Source organism: Ambystoma mexicanum, chromosome 7q (genome assembly GCF_040938575.1).
Source record: "Ambystoma mexicanum isolate Mex_15411 chromosome 7q, UKY_AmexF1_1, whole genome shotgun sequence".
NCBI classification, from domain to species: Eukaryota; Metazoa; Chordata; class Amphibia; order Caudata; family Ambystomatidae; genus Ambystoma; species Ambystoma mexicanum.
In genome coordinates this window covers 498,679,624-498,695,912 of record NC_090941.1, presented here as the reverse complement: position 1 = coordinate 498,695,912, position 16,289 = coordinate 498,679,624, and the positions used below count along the sequence as shown (strand labels likewise).

Genomic DNA, 16,289 nt, shown 5'->3' with positions numbered 1-16,289 from the left:
GGTGTTGTTGTGAAGTCCAGGCCAGACTGGCTGGAGCCTTCCCAGTGACTGTATGTTGTGGGTACATCCTGTCGGTGGTACCCGGTGAATGGAATGTGTGACGAATACGCATTCTGTGTTGTGGGTGTCTAGTATCTGGTGTTTGACACAATGACTGAGACAGTCCTGCCCGAAACTGGTATGAATGCAGTGTGGAGTGTTGAATGGCTGGGTACTTGTCTCAATACACATAACTTGTTGTGAGTGTCTGGAGAGGAGTGAGTGGCCTGAATGCACTATGCACCTGATTGGATGCCTGCCTGCATGAATGCCCTCTGACCGATTGGTTGCCTGAGTGTGACCCAGCAGAATGAATGGGAGATCAACTAGTATATCTGGGGGCCTCTCACTGCTAGAATTTGTGTTCTGAAGCTAAAGTCCACTACGACGAGTAACTGAAGTAACTGAAGCTTGACCTTGATGCCCTGCTGGAAGAGAAGAATTGCTGTTGCTCTCCTTCACAATCTGAAAGCTGCTGTGCCTCCAAGGATTGACCCAGAGAGGCCCTGGTAAGGCTCCCTCTTCCCGAGCTACGAGGGACCATCATGCACCAGCAGATCTTTGCCAAAGCTCCCTGGTAGACAGACCTTCGACAGGCTGCCGACCCGAGACGGGGACTGCCGCGGAATCACAAAGAGAAGCGCCTGGACTGTTGTCCGTCACTGTCGACAACCGCCATCGCCAACTGGAGCCGCCGGGCTCCAGTTTGCTTAAGAACTTTTGAATTCAAGGACGCTCTCGCCGCTGTATCCTGCTGGAGAAGGCCTGACCGTCGACGCGCCGAGGAGCATCCACCGGTGGGTTTCCCGCCACCCAAAGACCATAGAGACGGCGACGACTCAACGCCTTTGCTGGGCCACAGTTCTTCATCATCTCTTTGCGGTCCTGAACTATCGTCACCGAGGTGCCCCGCACGCCTCTTCCTTGCAGGACGCCAACGCTCCGTCGTTGACGAGCACCGCTAGGAACGAAGCTGCCACTTCACCGCCGTAGTTCACCCTGTTCTCTGTCGGACGTTCGACCCGTGACTCCTGCCTTAAAGGGGAGGGCACTTAAGAAGGGCCGTCGATTTCCCGTCGAAGAACGCTACAATTCCAGGTACATTGGCGCTGTAGAACTATTGTAGAAGGAAATAAGACTCAGAGAACAATATATGGACTGGGATTGTGCTATATCTTTATCTTACAGGTTGCCCAGGTGGGGGGGATCTCCACACAGAACTCTGTCTAGTGGTACGGGGCCAGCATTCTGCCAATTGTTCAACCGTCTTGCTTTCCTTCCTCTCTCTACTGCTGGTTTCCTCTTTATTTGATCTGTGTGGCATTCTGACAGTATAGTTGATGCACTTTAATGAGATCTGATAATATTTGTGGTACCACTTTAGAACTGTATATATTTACCATTGTTGATTTTCTGAGCACAAAGTGAGTTATTGTGATAGTGTACATAACCTTGAATATTAATGTTATAAAGACTGTGTTTTAACCAATACAGTGTGTGGACATTCCTTTGCGGGCGCTTGGGGTCTACACTGTACTTAAGAACCAGCCTGCATCACCTCTTGAGAAGCTAGGCCTTGATTGCTTGACCACGATACCAATAATAGAGAATCTTGGCTGGGGTCCTCTGTGGCTCTCCTCTACCTTATAGAGAGCAGGGGTACAGACAACCCCCTCCAGTCTTTACAATGATGAATTTGTGTTCTTTGCTTTTTTGTTCACTTGCTATGGGGTTTTCTCTTCTTTGTTACTATTATCATGCCTTTTTAAAGGTTTAATCTAACCCAATTGTCCTACCTTCCCACATTCCCACAGGTGTCCAGACAAAAACAGTACCTCACATGTGGGGTGCCACCTACCTTGGCGCAAATGGAGAAGGACAAATCACTTGTTCGTTAAACGCCCTGGGGAAGACGGGATTTGGCTTTGTGGGCAACCCACAGATTTGGTCTTGGGGTGTCGCAGCCACCAAGGAAAACAGGGAATCCCATGTATTTCTGAAAAGAAGACACCCGTGGGAATCCACAGAGGTCTGACATGTGCAAATCGCCCTAGAATTTATTACCCTCAAGCCCCGGCAAAGTCCGAAATGTATGCAAAGAAAACACAATTTTCAGACATGTCCCACCTGGAAACCACTGAAACACGCCACCAACAGCACATGTTCTGCATACCCGCGTTCCCAATGGTGTTCTGACAAAACGGTAAATCACATGTCTGGGGGGACCTACCTGGGCGCCTGGGGTGTCGCAGCCACCAAGGAAAACAGGGAACCCCATGCATTTCTGAAAAGAAGACACCCAAGGGAAACCACAAAGGTCTGACTTGCGTGAATAGCCCTACAGTGTATTACCCAGAAAGCCTGGCAAAGTCAGAAATGTAGGAAAGAAACACCACAATTTTCAGACCTTTCCCACCTGGAAACCACCAAAACACAACGCCAACAACACATGTTCTACCTTCCTGCGTTGCCACCTGTCTCCCATGTGGGTCGACCATCCCCAAGCACAGCAGCACTCTAAAGGAGCCCTGACAGGGTCCCCGACCTTTCCCGGAGGGAGAAGCTGTCTTCCATATGGGGCGACCATCCCCAAGTGTAACAGCTGTCCCAGGGAGCACCGGCAGGGTCCCCATCCCTTCCCCGGGGGAAATTCTGTAACGCAGTCCAGCCAGTGTTCCAGGATTTGTTGGTGGGGGGTGATGTCCCTGGCCTTGAGGTGCTGTCTCCCATGTGGGTTGATCATCCCCAAGTACAGTGGAAGTTCGGGCGCGGTCCCTATTCTTCCCCGGAGGGAAAGGCTGTAACACCAGAGCTCCAGGCTGGGCTTAGGGATCATCATCCCACATGGGAGACGGGTGGCCAAGGCCTGTGACATCACCCCGACCATCCTGGAGCTCTGGCTGGGCTGCGTTGCTGAATTTCTCTCCGGGAATGGATGGGGACCCTGTTGGGGCATCCTGAGACTGCCCCTGTGCTTGGGGATGGTCGACCCACATGGGAGACAGGTGCCCAAGGCCAGGGACATCACCCCGACCATCCTGGAGCTCTGGCAGGGCTGTGTTACAGAATTTACCTCCGCGATTGGAGGGGGACCCTGCTGGGGCTCCCTGGGACTGCACTTGGGGATGGGTTGGGATATGACCCCCTACCACCCAGGAGCTTTGGCTGGGTTGCGTTCCAGCTTCTCCCCGCTGGAAAGGATGGGGAATGTGCCGGGCCTCCCCGGAACCACTGCTGGGCTTGGGGACGTTCAACCTACGTGGCAGTTAACCGCCCAAGGCCAGCAATATGACCCCCTACAATCCTGGAGTTCTGGCTGGGTTGTGTTATAGCTTTTCCCTGCGGGAAGGGATGGGGACCCTACCGGGCCCCCCTGGGACTGCTGCTGCGATTGGGGATCGTAGACTGTCAGGCAGAAACCTGTGCAGTTCCCTCTGGGACCACTGCAAAAGATTTCAGACTACAGGTGTTTGGCAGTAAACCCACTTGGTAGCAGTCTGTACCACACAGATTCACTTGGTAGCTGTGGCTGAGCAGTCAGACTTCCCTCAAGAAGAGTTAGGCAGTATACAGAGTATTCACAATAGGTCAGAAGAGCACAGTAGAACAAGTAAACACTGACCAGAGCTTGGTGTAAAAGAGATATAATTATTTATTTAAAACTACATCTAGAAAAACACACAGGCACTAATAGTAAGCAATTCAAAAACACGGTCACTAAAAGATATACACTCCCTTAGAAGAATTTTAGACAAGTATTAAGTAAAGCCCCACTTATTTTCAGACAGCGGTGAGCGCTTAACACAGATGGCACTCTAATAATTCGTTTTAAAAGGGAGAGAAAAGCAGAGTATAATATGAAACAGATCCCAACCCTTTCATAAGAACATAACAAGAGAGGGAGGCAAGTAAAACCGTGAAGTTAGAGTTCAGAAGGCCGGATCCACTTTAAGAGGATCAGAACGAAATGTGTCCAAGGTCACACGGTTGAAGTGCACAAGAGTCTTGCAAATGTTCAAAAAAGAGTTGGACCAAAAGAAAGGGACCCGTTAGAAGGTCAAGGCGGCCAACCCAGTCCAGAAGGTTAAGGGATTATTATTACCTTGTAGCAATCTTTAGAAAGGGAGGCCTGGCGGACACGGTACCTTAAAGTGGTGAGAATACTCCAGCGGGAGCAGTTGTTCCTGGCAGCGGATGCAAGTTGGTGCTTTGTCCGGGGGAAGAGAGGATATCGTCGGGGAGCAAGACCGGAGTCCGTTGCACTGCCCGGGAAGAAACCATCCGCGGAGTCCTCAGGTAAAAGGAGCGGTCTTTTTATTCACGGTCCAGTGGTAAGTGGCTATCCGGTTGCCGGGGTGCTTGGCACGGGCAATTCGACCACAAGACGGCCTGGGATGCGAAGAGAAGAAGGTAAACTGGTTGTGCCCACCAGTCAGGGGACTGGGTACCACAGGGGGTGTGGGAGGGAGTTTAGGCAACCTGTACTGAGTTTCCTTGGTAACCCAAGTCGCACTCTTGTGTGATTGGCCCAAGTGGTGAGCCGGCCGGCTCACCACTTAGCATGTTTGATTGACAGAATGGGGGTGTGCTGCATAAAAGCAGGGCTTTGGGGACTGGAACTTCAGAAGTCGCCACAGGACCTAAGAATCCGACGAGGGAGAAGCTGAGCCGACCTGCCACGATGCCACCACCGGTGGAGCCCTGCTGGACCGTCTCACCACTTTTCCCAACGACAGAGGAGATCTCCCGCCGGAGAGTCTTCTTCCTTTGACTGATGGGGATAACCAGTTTCACCGTCTTTTCGCCTTCCCGACGTACCTCGTGGCCGCCTTGCCTGTGCCAAGCACCCCGGCAACCGGGATACCACGTTTTACCACGACCGCGAACAAAGGTACTACCTTTAACCAGAAAACTCTGCGGCTGGTTTCTTCCCTGGTAGTGCAACGACCTTCATCTTTCCTCCAAGTCGAGATCTTCTCTTCCCCTGGATGACGACGTGACTTGCACCCACTGCCAGGAACAACTGCCACCGCTGGAGGATCCTTCCCACTAACGGTACCGTGTCCCTCCTGGCTTCCCTTGCTACCGACTGTACGGGGTAGATTTAGCCCCCGGCTTTCGAACCTGGGGTAGCCTGGGACACCCTGGCTAATCTTTTCTAAAGCCTCTCTAAACTCTTTTTGAACCCTGTGCAAGACTTTCTAAGTCTAGTGTAACTGTGTGATCTTGGGCGCATTTGTGCTCTGCTCTCTCCAAGAGTGGGCCCAGCCTTTGGACTTTGGCTCACCAGTGACTTTTGCTCTTCTGCCTTGCTAACAGTGTTCCTGAATCTTAGAGTGGTGTACCTTTCCATATTCTGTCTTTTTCCCTCCCTTTCTCACAACCTTATTGGAGTGCCATCTAGCTAAGCGCTCACCTCTGTATGAAAATAAGTGGTGTTTTACTGTGACTTATCTGATAAGGAAAAAGGGGTGTATATATTACAATAGTAACTGTGTTTAGAATATTTTACAACAAGAGTGCTGGAGTGTTTCAAACAGTGTGTTTTTAAATAAATAATTATATACTTTGATACCAAAGCTCTGGTCAGTGTTTGCTTGTATTGGTGTGCCTGAGTGCCTATTGTGCATACTTTGCATACTGCCTAACTCTTCTTGAGAGAAGTCTGACTGCTCAGCCACATCTACCAGGTAAATCTGGGTGGTACAGACTGCTACCAAGTGGGTTTACTGCTAACACCTCTAGTCCTAAATCTTTTGCAGTGGTCCCTAAGGGAACTGCACAGGGTTCTGCCTAACAGGGAGGTGTCCCTGGCCTTGGGCATTCGTTTCCCATGTGGATCTACCATCACCAAGCCCAGCGGCAGTTCCAGGAAGCCCTGGCAGGGTCCTGGTCCTTTTCCCGATGGAAAATTTGTAACGCGGCCCAGCCAGAGTTGCAGCCTGGGCTTGCGGACGGTCGACCCACATGGGAGATAGGTGCCCAAGGCCTGAGGCATAACCTCCAACCATCCTGGAAATCTGGCTGTCTGTTTTACAGCTTTTCCCTTTGGGAAAGGACCGGGACCCTGCCGGAGCTCCCTGGAACTGCTGCTGGGCTTGGGGACGGTCATACCACATGGGAGACAGTCGTACAAGGCCAGGGACATCACCCCCGACCATCCTGGAGCGCAGGCTGTGCTGAGTTACAGAATTTCCATCGGGGGAGGGAAGGGGACCCTGCTGGGGCTCCCTAGGACAGCCGCTGCACTTGGGGATGGCTGCCCCATATGGGAGACAGCCGGCCAAGGCCAGGGACATTACCCCTGACTATCCTGGTGATCTGGCTGGCCTGCGCTACCGCTTCTCCCTCCAGGAAAGGTTGAGACCCTGCTTGGGCTCTCTGGGACTGCCGCTGTGCTTCAGGATGGTCGACCCGCATCAGTGACTGCTGCCCAAGGCCGGGGACATCACCCCTGACCATCCTGGAGCTCTGGCTGGCCTGTGTTACAGCTTCTCCCCACCAGGTAGCCCGGTAGTGTGCCAATACCTCCCCGGAGGGAAAAGCTATAACGCAGCCCAGCCAGAATTCCAGGATGGTTGGAGGTGATGTCCCCGGCCTTGGGCATTCGTCTCCCATGTGGGTCTACCGTCTCCAAGCACAGCGGTAGTCCCACAGAGCCCCAGCAGGGTCCCCATCTTTTCCCAGAGGGAGAAGCTCTACTGCAGGCCAGCCAGAGCTCCAGGATAGTCGGGGAAGGGGGGGGGGGAGTATGTCCCCGGCCTTGGGCGGCTGTCTCGCATGTGGGTTCACCATCCCCAAGTGCAGCGACAGTCGCAGGGAGCACCAGCAGGGTCCCCATCCCTTACCGGAGGGAAATTCTGTAATGGAGCCCAGCCAGAGCTTCAGGATGGTCGCGGGTGATTTCCCTGGCCTTGGGCGGCTGTCCGGTATCTGGTCTTTGCATCGAATGCCATTGCATCTAATGCCATTCCATCGACATTTTTCCATCTAAAAAATGTCCATCAAATGCATATTTTTGGGAGGTAAAGGGTTAATTTTTGTTCAAGTGCATTTTAAAGGGTAAGTAAAAAACTGGGGTTTGGCGGGGCCTCCAAAAAAAATAAAAAAAATGCATTAGATGGAAATCTTTTAGATGGAAACATTTCGATGGAATGGCATTAGATGCAATGGCATTCGATGCAAAGACCATAAACCGGCTGTCCTTCATGTGGGTGGACCATCCACAAGCCCTGCTGTGGCTCCAGGGAGCCTTGGCAGGGTCCCCGTCCTTTGCAGGGGAGAAGCTGTAACGCAACGAAGCCAGAGCTCCAGGCTGGTAGGGGGTCATGTGCCTAGTCTTGGGCAGCTGACTCCCATGTGGGTTGAATGTCCCCAAGCCCAGTGGTGGTTCCAGGGAGGCCCGGTACATTCCGTGTCCTTTCCCAGAGGTATAGGCTGTAACGCAGGCCAGCCAGAGTTCAAGGATGGTTGGGGGTCATGTCCCTGGCCTTGGGGCCTGTCTCCCATGTAGGTCAACCATCCCCAAGCACAGGGGCAGTCCCAGGGAGCCCCAGCAGGGTCCTCATCCATTCCCGGAGGGAAATTCAGCAACGCAGCCCAGCCAGATCTCCAGGATGGTCGGGGGTGATGTCCCAGGCCTTGAGCACCCGTCTCCCATGTGGGTCGACCATCCCCAAGCCCAGGCTGGAGCTCTGGCTGGGCTGTGTTACGGCCTTTCCCTCCGGGGAAGAATGGGGACTCTGCCGGGGCTCCCCGGAACTGCCACTGTACTTGGGTTCTGGACTTCCCCACAACAACCCCACTTTTGTTTTGCCCCTGAATTACTGTGCCCATCTGGTGGGTGGGGGGAGGGCCACCCCCTTTCTATTCCAAACTTCCATGGTGGTTTAGTGTGCCCCCCCCACAACAACCCCACCAAAAACATGCTTTTCTTTTTTGCCCTTCCCTAGGGGCAGATGGGCACATTACTATGCCCACGTCCCCCGAAGAGGTTTGGGGGGGGGCGTCCTCTTTCCATTTCAAAGTTCCCTGGTGGCTCTCTCCCCTCACCCCAAATGGATTTGGGGGGCATCTCATGTACCCCTTCCTAGTGGCAGATTGCACTAGCAGTCTGTCCCCAGGGAGGGCTACATGAAATACCCCCCCCCTTCCATTTGGTTTCGGGGCTGAGGTCCACCCCCCTTTCTATTACAAACTTCCATGATGGTTTAGTGTGCCCCCACTGCCCCAAAAAAACCCAACTAAAACATGCTTTTTTTTTGCCAATTTCCTCATTGCAGATGGGCACATTGCTGTGCCCTTCTGCCCCTAGGATGGGCAAAACGTACTGCCCCATGCTTTGGGGACTGGGGAGAAGAGTCCCTTACGGCCCCTCACCCCCCACTTCAAAAACAGATCCCTGGTGGTCTAGTGACATTGGTGGGCACGGATCGAGCACTCTGCGCCCAGCAATGCTTCAAGGAAGGTGTTGTTGGAAACGGGAGAGTCACCCCTTTCCAGTGACACCTCTCCCAATCAAAACAGCAGAGAAATGACAGAGAATGAGGGAGTAACTTGCCTTCCATTTCACCACCGGTGAAATTTACATTCAGTGTCACATCAGCGTGCATTACGCACGCTGACGTGACAATGAAAGAAATCCTAACCCTGGGCTGTGGGGAGGAACCTCCTCCTCACATATCCCGGGGGTTGGATTTAGAGTTTGTGCGAACAGAAGTGCCAAAAAGGACACGCTATTTCGTCCTTGGCAGTGCAAACGTAATGCTAAGGACGAGATAGCTCGTCCTTGGCACTCAAGGGGTTAATAGGGGACCTTCATCAGGATGAAGCAATTTTTCACAAATGTTGTTTTAGAAACTTGACCACATTGAGTTGTTGTGCATATTTTTTTGAAGAACTTTAAGCATTCTAAATAATAGCACAAAGATGTAAGCACCTGTCTCCCATTGTATCTGAAGATCAAATATGTAGAAGGTTCTGAATTGTTCATATATTGTGTTTTTAATACAATAAAATATGTATTTTCTGTAATAGGGGTGTGCGGGATATTATGGCTTCAATTGTTTTGTCTTACTTTTTTGGGGTTTCTTTTTTATTAGCTTGGTTTTATGAATTAACCTTTAGATTTGCTCCATTAGTTTTGTTGAGGTCACATTCTGATTGGAGTCTTGACAATATTTTATACAACTGATTGGTCCTGGAGAGTCAAGACAGGTGGCCAGGTACCTCATATTCTGTTCATATCAGATGCCTTAAACAGAAAGAATTCAGCCTCCCACAAGTTGGGGCTCTGTCAGGAAATTCTGGATGAGATTTTCTCCCAGTGGGGGACTCCAAAGGTGGACTGCTTCTCTTCCCATGTGAACAGAAAGTGCAGGTGTTTCTGCTCCAGGGAATTTCCTTGACCGTGAGCTCTGGAAGATGCACTGATTGCTGAGTGGACTTTCACCCTGCTCTAGGCATTCCTGCTGATCCCTGTCATTCTGCTGGTTCTCAGGAGGCTACTCCTGTTTGGGTTAATGCTGATTTAGATCACTACGGGCTGAGCCTGGAGAACATAGTACCAGGAGTTTCTGGACCTGTCCATCCGCCCTCCCTTGCACATTCAATGGATAGAGGATTTGCACTCCAAAGGGTGTAGATCAAGGGTGGGTCCTCCATCCAAACATCAACAGACTTAGTCTTCATGCCTGCCTGCTAATAAGCTGAGGTCTAAAGAGCGGACTTTGTTGGAGGATATCCCGGACATGCTCCTTTCTGCAAGGAGGCTTGCCACCACTTTCTCAGCCGTTGGCTTACATTTTCAGCCTCAAACCGGGAGAAGAATCTGGACCCTTTAACCTGTTCACATGCTCAATTCTAGAATGTCTGCTTTCTTTTGCTGGACGGGCCAGCTGATTGGTACTTTGAAGCGGTATCTTGCTACTATTTCATTTTTCATGAGAACCGCAGAGCAAGGCTAATTTGGAATGATCACAACAGTCATTTCATTTTTGCAGAGATTGTGTAATCAGTTTCCCATGTGTAAGGGAAGCATGGTATCACAAGTATGACACTTGGCACAGGAGCTACAAGTTTCAAAACCTTTATCAATTTATTGGGATTTGGAAAACTCCTTCTTCGCCCTACAGCTACGATGGGAGAAGTCTCTACCATCAAATAATCAAGAAAACACAGTCCTAATAAGTCTGTCAAATCAAAATGTCCTATACTAAAAAAAAGGAATGCCTGCCTTATCTCTTATACAAAAACTGTGTAAATGGGAATGTGTATGCAAAGGAAAGTCAGCGTTAAAACATAAAGGATCAAGGTGGCTGTGTCAGCTCTGCTCCCCACGTTGGACAGCATGTAGTAAGGCGGCCCACATAGACAGGATGACACACACTGGCTCAGGTTATCTAAAAAGCAATTCAAAACATGGGTCGAGGCCGGCTTGGCCTTCCATGTTGAAGTCACTTGTTTTCTGCTCACCAAATGTTCTTTTATAGTTCAACAAAAGTTCACATAGGTCTCCCTCAGCCGGGCTCGGACCTCATAATCGCAGCATTTGCAGGGGTTCCCTTCCCCAAGCTTCATTCACATTCGTTAGGGGTTCCCTTCCCTTAATTTATGTCACATTCCAGGTCTCCCTCAGTCGGGTTCGGACTTTTCACTAATGATGAAGACTTTCGAGTGTGCAAGGTTTTTTCATAGACCTCTACAGGACCACTTCGACTTTCACTTGAGCCCTCCCTTATGTTTTTTGCCCCAGTGTGTCTTGGTTTTGGTAGTTCCATAACACATAAGACAATCAGAAAAGTTCAAAGAAATCGTTCACGTTGTCTCTTTATAACAGGACATCATACATTTTGCTGAGACTTTCGAGTGTGTTATTTCCTTTTCGCCAGACCACTCTGCTACTCTGTATCTCTGGCTTCACAGTTATCAGTAAATTTAAAGTTCACTACTAGTTTGCTTTCTTTCGCGTCTCATCAGAATGCTTGCAACCTTCAATTGTGAGATACGCTGTTGCGGCTTCAATCTTTCCTTGACACAAACTGGCCTTTCATGTCTTTTGCTAACTCACTGGTTGTGTGTATTCCTTTCTTTTCTCTGTGGCTTTGATTCACAAGTCAAGGTTGATACCACAGGCTTGGCCTCGCCTCCCCAACTCTGCCGTTCACCCGGTAGGGTCGCTGGCGTCCTTGAAGCACAACGCAGGCTTCTTCTTGTCTGGGAATTGGCTTTCTCTGCGTATCCTTTATGGTTTCCCAGAGGCAAAGACCTCCTGCAGGGATCTTTAGGGTTTCCCTACCCTTCGCTCTGATCTCTCGATCGGTCGTCCTGCTCCAGTGGGTTCGCCTATGCCCCGGAAGATCTGCTCCTTCTCGTGTCTCACCTTGCTCAGAGTGTCTCAATTTTCTGCCTTTTATCCGTGTAGGGGGAGCTAATGGGTATCAGATGTATGTAATTAATGTCAAGTGCCTGACTTTGCCTGACGTTATTAATGGGACATGTCCATTGAGATATGCAAGGGTTAACATCTTTACTTAGTCCTCCTCTTCCTCTGCCCAGTGTTTGTGTAGAAAGGGGGGGGGAGTTGGAACTTTGCAGAATCCTATAAAATAGGATGGGGCATGGGCACGGGAAAGGGGGGATACTGTGTCTGACCATCGGTTGCCTCACCCCCAACGATCCCTCACCCAGGTAATCCTCCTGCACTGGTCTACCCCCAGGGTCTGGATCCAAAGGCGATGGCCGTGCCCTGGCCCCTTGTGAGTGGGACCACTGGGGACTATCAAGTGAGACCCCCTTTGGTTTTCACACATGCAAATATGCTGTTTTGGTATGGTCCTTGAATTTATTGTTAATGTTTCTTATGGGCGCTCTGTGAGCCCCTACATTCTTGTTCTTTAAGATTACTCACCCTTCAGGTGATTTTCCTGGTCGCCATCACTTCCGCTAGATGGGTGAGTGAGCTCCAGTCATTATCTGTTAAACCGCCGTACTTGGTTTTCTCCAATGAGAAGTTGAGATTGAGAGTGAGGCCATTCTTCCTCCCGCGAATGTGGTCTTTGATTTCTATCTCTCTCAAAAGATCCATTTTCCTGTTTTTCTTCTTCTGCCACACCCTTCCAAGGCAGAGGAACTATTCCATTGGCTGAACCCATGTGTGGGCCATAAGCTTGTCTCTTGGACAAGAGAGCACAGGGAAGATGACGGGCGATTTGTAGGTTATGCTGGTTTGTTTCCTGGCAGGGCAGTGACCAAACAATCCTGTCACCTTTGCATTTTGGAATGCTATGATCTGACTGGAAAGGATGTGCCTGAAGGTCTCAGAAATCATTCGACCTGAGGTTTGGCTTCCAACTCGGCTTTGCAATGTGTAGTCCCTGCTCAGGAAATTTGCTGGGCGGCTACATGGGCTTCGCTGCACATGTTTGTGTAGCATTAATGCTTTGATTCCCAGTCAAGACAGGACACTCGCTTTGGTTGAGTGATCCTCCACAGCTTTTTGGTTTAGGTGGTGGTCTTGGTCTCCTCCCTCCTCCAGTTGTAGGTACTGCTATGATAGTCTATCTTAGATGAGAGGAATGAATCCATTGGACGAAGGAATCCATTAGAAGAGCAAATTACTTACTTCTGGGTAATGTTCTTTCTGATGGATGTTCTTCCCACAGATTCCTTATCTCCCTCCCAACCTGCCTCTCTTGGAGGATAGCTGTTACACCTTTGGTTCTGTGGTCCCCAAGCATCAGAGTGCTAGGGAAAAAAGTGGTACAAAAGCCCTTCAATATATACTAGCCCCTGTGTCATGTCAGGTGTGGGGCGAGCAGAGGTGTCGGGTGGAGCTGACATGGAGGCCTCGATGCGCCCCCTGGTGGTGAAAAAGTTTCCGTAGAGCAGCTGATCTTGGGAGATGAATATTATAGATGAGGAATCTGTTGGAGGAACATCCAAACATTCATCAGAAAGAACATTGCAGAGAGGCAAGTAATGTCTTCTTCTCTTCAATGGTTGTCTAAATATTATGAAAATGTGTTCAATGCGTGATTCACTGGAGAAAATCTAGACTGGGACCTATATGATATGATATGACATAACGCGCCTGTACACAAGTGTTTCTAAGCGCGAAAACGCCTTGTATGAAGGAAAACGGAAAAGAGAGAAAATGAAGAAATAAAGAATTGAAAAGGAATAGAGAAAGGGGGTAAAAAAAGAGGGCAGTTAAATGGGTTGGAGGGATAAAAAGTCAAACACAAAATGAAGAAATGAAAATATTTGTCAGAAAAGATGTAACTTTACCTAGCATACTTTTCAGTGATTTCTTAATTTTGAGGTCTAGTATTTGACTTTGTTTGAGCAATATTCACACTGTTAACTAAATACATGCATTCTGGGAAATGGTTAGGGTTACAATAATGATGTACAAATAAATTGATTGTTAAGAATAATCAGTAGAATCAGTTAGCATTGTTTCACTTCGACTATTAAAAAGAGAAAGAAAAGTCTGCTTCCCTGTATGTGCAATGTAACAAATGCGGTACACAGATACTGGTGTAGAACACATTTCTTATGTCTTCATTTTAGGATTCAATCTGAATCAAACTCAGTGAAGGGTAACCCTTCAGAAGCTGTGAATTTTACCACAGCCAGCTGTGAGCCCGAAACTCCAAATCCTCCACGAATAACTAACCGGACAAAAAATTCACTCACTTTGCAGTGGAAGGTAAGAACGGAGTTGCCATCTTTGATGAACATCTTTGCTGAAACTGAGTAAAATGCAAATGACTGTTGTATCTCGAAGCAAAGCTTTAATCATCATAATTATTTTTATGGATTTATATGAGAACATTGTGCAATACACTATTTTCCCAATAATCAGTAGAGAAAATGGCAAATTATTGTCAGAAATAAAACTGAGCCCACTGGATTCACAGTCACATCAAGGTTCTACAGTGTTTATCGCTTGTTGGAACTTCTACAAATCCAGTCACAGGTGAGTTGAATACCATAATGCAATGTTTAACACAATTACAGCAACGACTTAAAGCTTATCTGTTTAACAAAAGAAGCTCAGGGACACTTCTGCAGCCATTAGATGTTCCATGTTTTTTTTAAATAACTATGATAGTTGACTTCTGCATAAGGAAGTCTTATCCTAAGTGCACTCCTGCATTATTTACCTTTACGACATGCTAGAAGGACCCGAAGCATACCATATTTTTGGTAATTCCTAATGGGAACCTCAAACTTCTTTTAGATGTCCTGATCTTTTGTTCATTTAACAGGTTTTTCAGAAGGACTAGTATTTCATCTTTATTTAATGGGCAGCTCATCGGGACATGGCATAAGTGCCAACACAACCCATACCTCAGGGGTATATAACCAAATGATTCTGTATGCCTGCCCAGGCTCTGATTACATCTGGTGTAGGGATCAGCCCAAGGCGTGTTTTAAGGTATTCTCTTCTGTTTGTTCTGTTTGGAAGTTATATATAAATACTATCTTTACTCAAAAACAAGCTTCAAGCGCTATATCCCCTAACATAGTTTTCTTTTTTGCCACAATCATGATCTATCTGCAACAATATTTGCGAGCGATGTTTGTTAACCTTAGCCATGGATTTCTTAAAAACATACTGCTATATACTAGGAAGATTTTTTTTCTAAGCCAGTGGAATAAATTAGTCTTTGTCATACAGCAAGAATAGCCTTGCTACCTTTAACTCTTCCAGAACCATTCCCAATTCTAAACATTTCATTAATCTTTGTACCTAGGTATAATAGAAGTTGCAGTCTTACAAATTGTTCCAGTGTTCCCCAAATACACTGATTATTTCTTTTGTTTGAATCTTTAAGTCTTTGTAATTTCTGACAGATTATCTAATCACCTTCTTGTTCCAGTGTGCTGTAGGAGTGATTAACTGCCTGGTTATTATGAACCGTGGCCTTTACCAAGGGGAAGATTCTCAAAGAGCCAAGTGTGCCAACTTTTACTCGTCAAACAACATTGTTTTTATGTCGAAAAATTCTCTAATTGCCTTCAGCAGCATCAGAGTGAGCTCCTTGACTCTCAGCAGCAGGTTGTTGCATGACCACCTGGATTCATGTTTCACTGGAGGCAGTTCACCTATTCTGACCTTCACCAGGTAGTGGTCCGACCACAGGATAGTTTCTGTGAGAAATCCAAGTAAATCCTCGAGAATGTATTGTATACCCTCGAGTAGTACGTGAACGGGGGTCCCAACAAAGCACCTTGATGTGAGAGTCCACCACCCCCAGTTCTGTATTGACCCGCCAAAAGCAGGAGGCTCTCCTGTACTGTGACTGGGATGCTGCGTGGGGGCCTGCCTTTTTCCTATCTAATCGGGGTCTAGGACCATGTTCAAATCGCCTCCTATTATCAGCAAGCCTTCAACAAACGCTTGGATCTTACCCTTGACTGATTCCCAGTAGTGCTCTTGAGCATCGTTCGGGCAGTACAAAGAGACCACGGTTAGTGTGCGTCCTCTAACCTCTCCCTTCACCATCACGAAGCGGCCATCAGGGTCTTTCAGTTGTGCCTCCATGGCAAAGTAAAGTTTACTAGCAACTACCACTGCCATCTCTTTTTTTTGGACAAACATGAAGCGTGAAAAACCCCACCTGTTGACTTAGCTTTCAGGGATGGCTCCCTTCCCCTCTACCAGTGGGTTTCCTGCAGAAACATGAAATCTAGCTTCAGACGGTTGAATTCATAGATAGTTTATGTTCTCTTGTCCAGGGAGTTTAATCCTCTAACATTAAGGGAACCCAATGCCATAGTGTTCACAGTACTAGCCATTTAGGGCCATGACCAGGCTAATGTAACTCATCTTATTAATGCTGTGTAGCCTATGGCCCAGTGCCTTAAGTCCTGTATGTTTAAACTTTGATACCCAACCTCCTGTCAAATGGTCTTGATTTCAAATAATTTGTACAACTTGAAAACCCTTTTGAGAACAGCATAACCCCCAAATCCCCTCCTGCCCTCTCTGGCACCTGGACTCCCGGTCACATCCAAAACATTGGTGGGCCAGACCACCTTTTGCTGCCCCACCCTCGGGCCTGCAATGATCAACTTGCCACCTCAGAGCTCCCCCCTTTGCGCCCTTTTAATTTGACACTCAACCCACTACCCTGTGCATTTTGAGGACACAACCCCACAACGATAATCACGTAAACCAGTGGGAGAATTGTTCCATGGTGAGAGGCTTGAAGAGCCTCTCGGCCTTTCAACAACTGTTA

At 48.4% G+C, this 16,289-nt stretch overlaps 1 protein-coding gene across 5 annotated transcripts in view; it reads left to right on the top strand.

Moving 5' to 3' along the window:
* Nucleotides 1-16,289, top strand: part of FNDC3A (fibronectin type III domain containing 3A) — a 3,436,199-nt gene that overhangs the window by 1,489,175 nt on the left and 1,930,735 nt on the right. For all 5 annotated transcript variants that reach the window (XM_069639023.1, XM_069639022.1, XM_069639027.1 and 2 more), the window contains one exon: nucleotides 13,612-13,750. In XM_069639023.1, coding sequence (XP_069495124.1) covers nucleotides 13,612-13,750 — 139 coding nt within the window. The remainder of the gene's footprint in view (nucleotides 1-13,611; nucleotides 13,751-16,289) is intronic.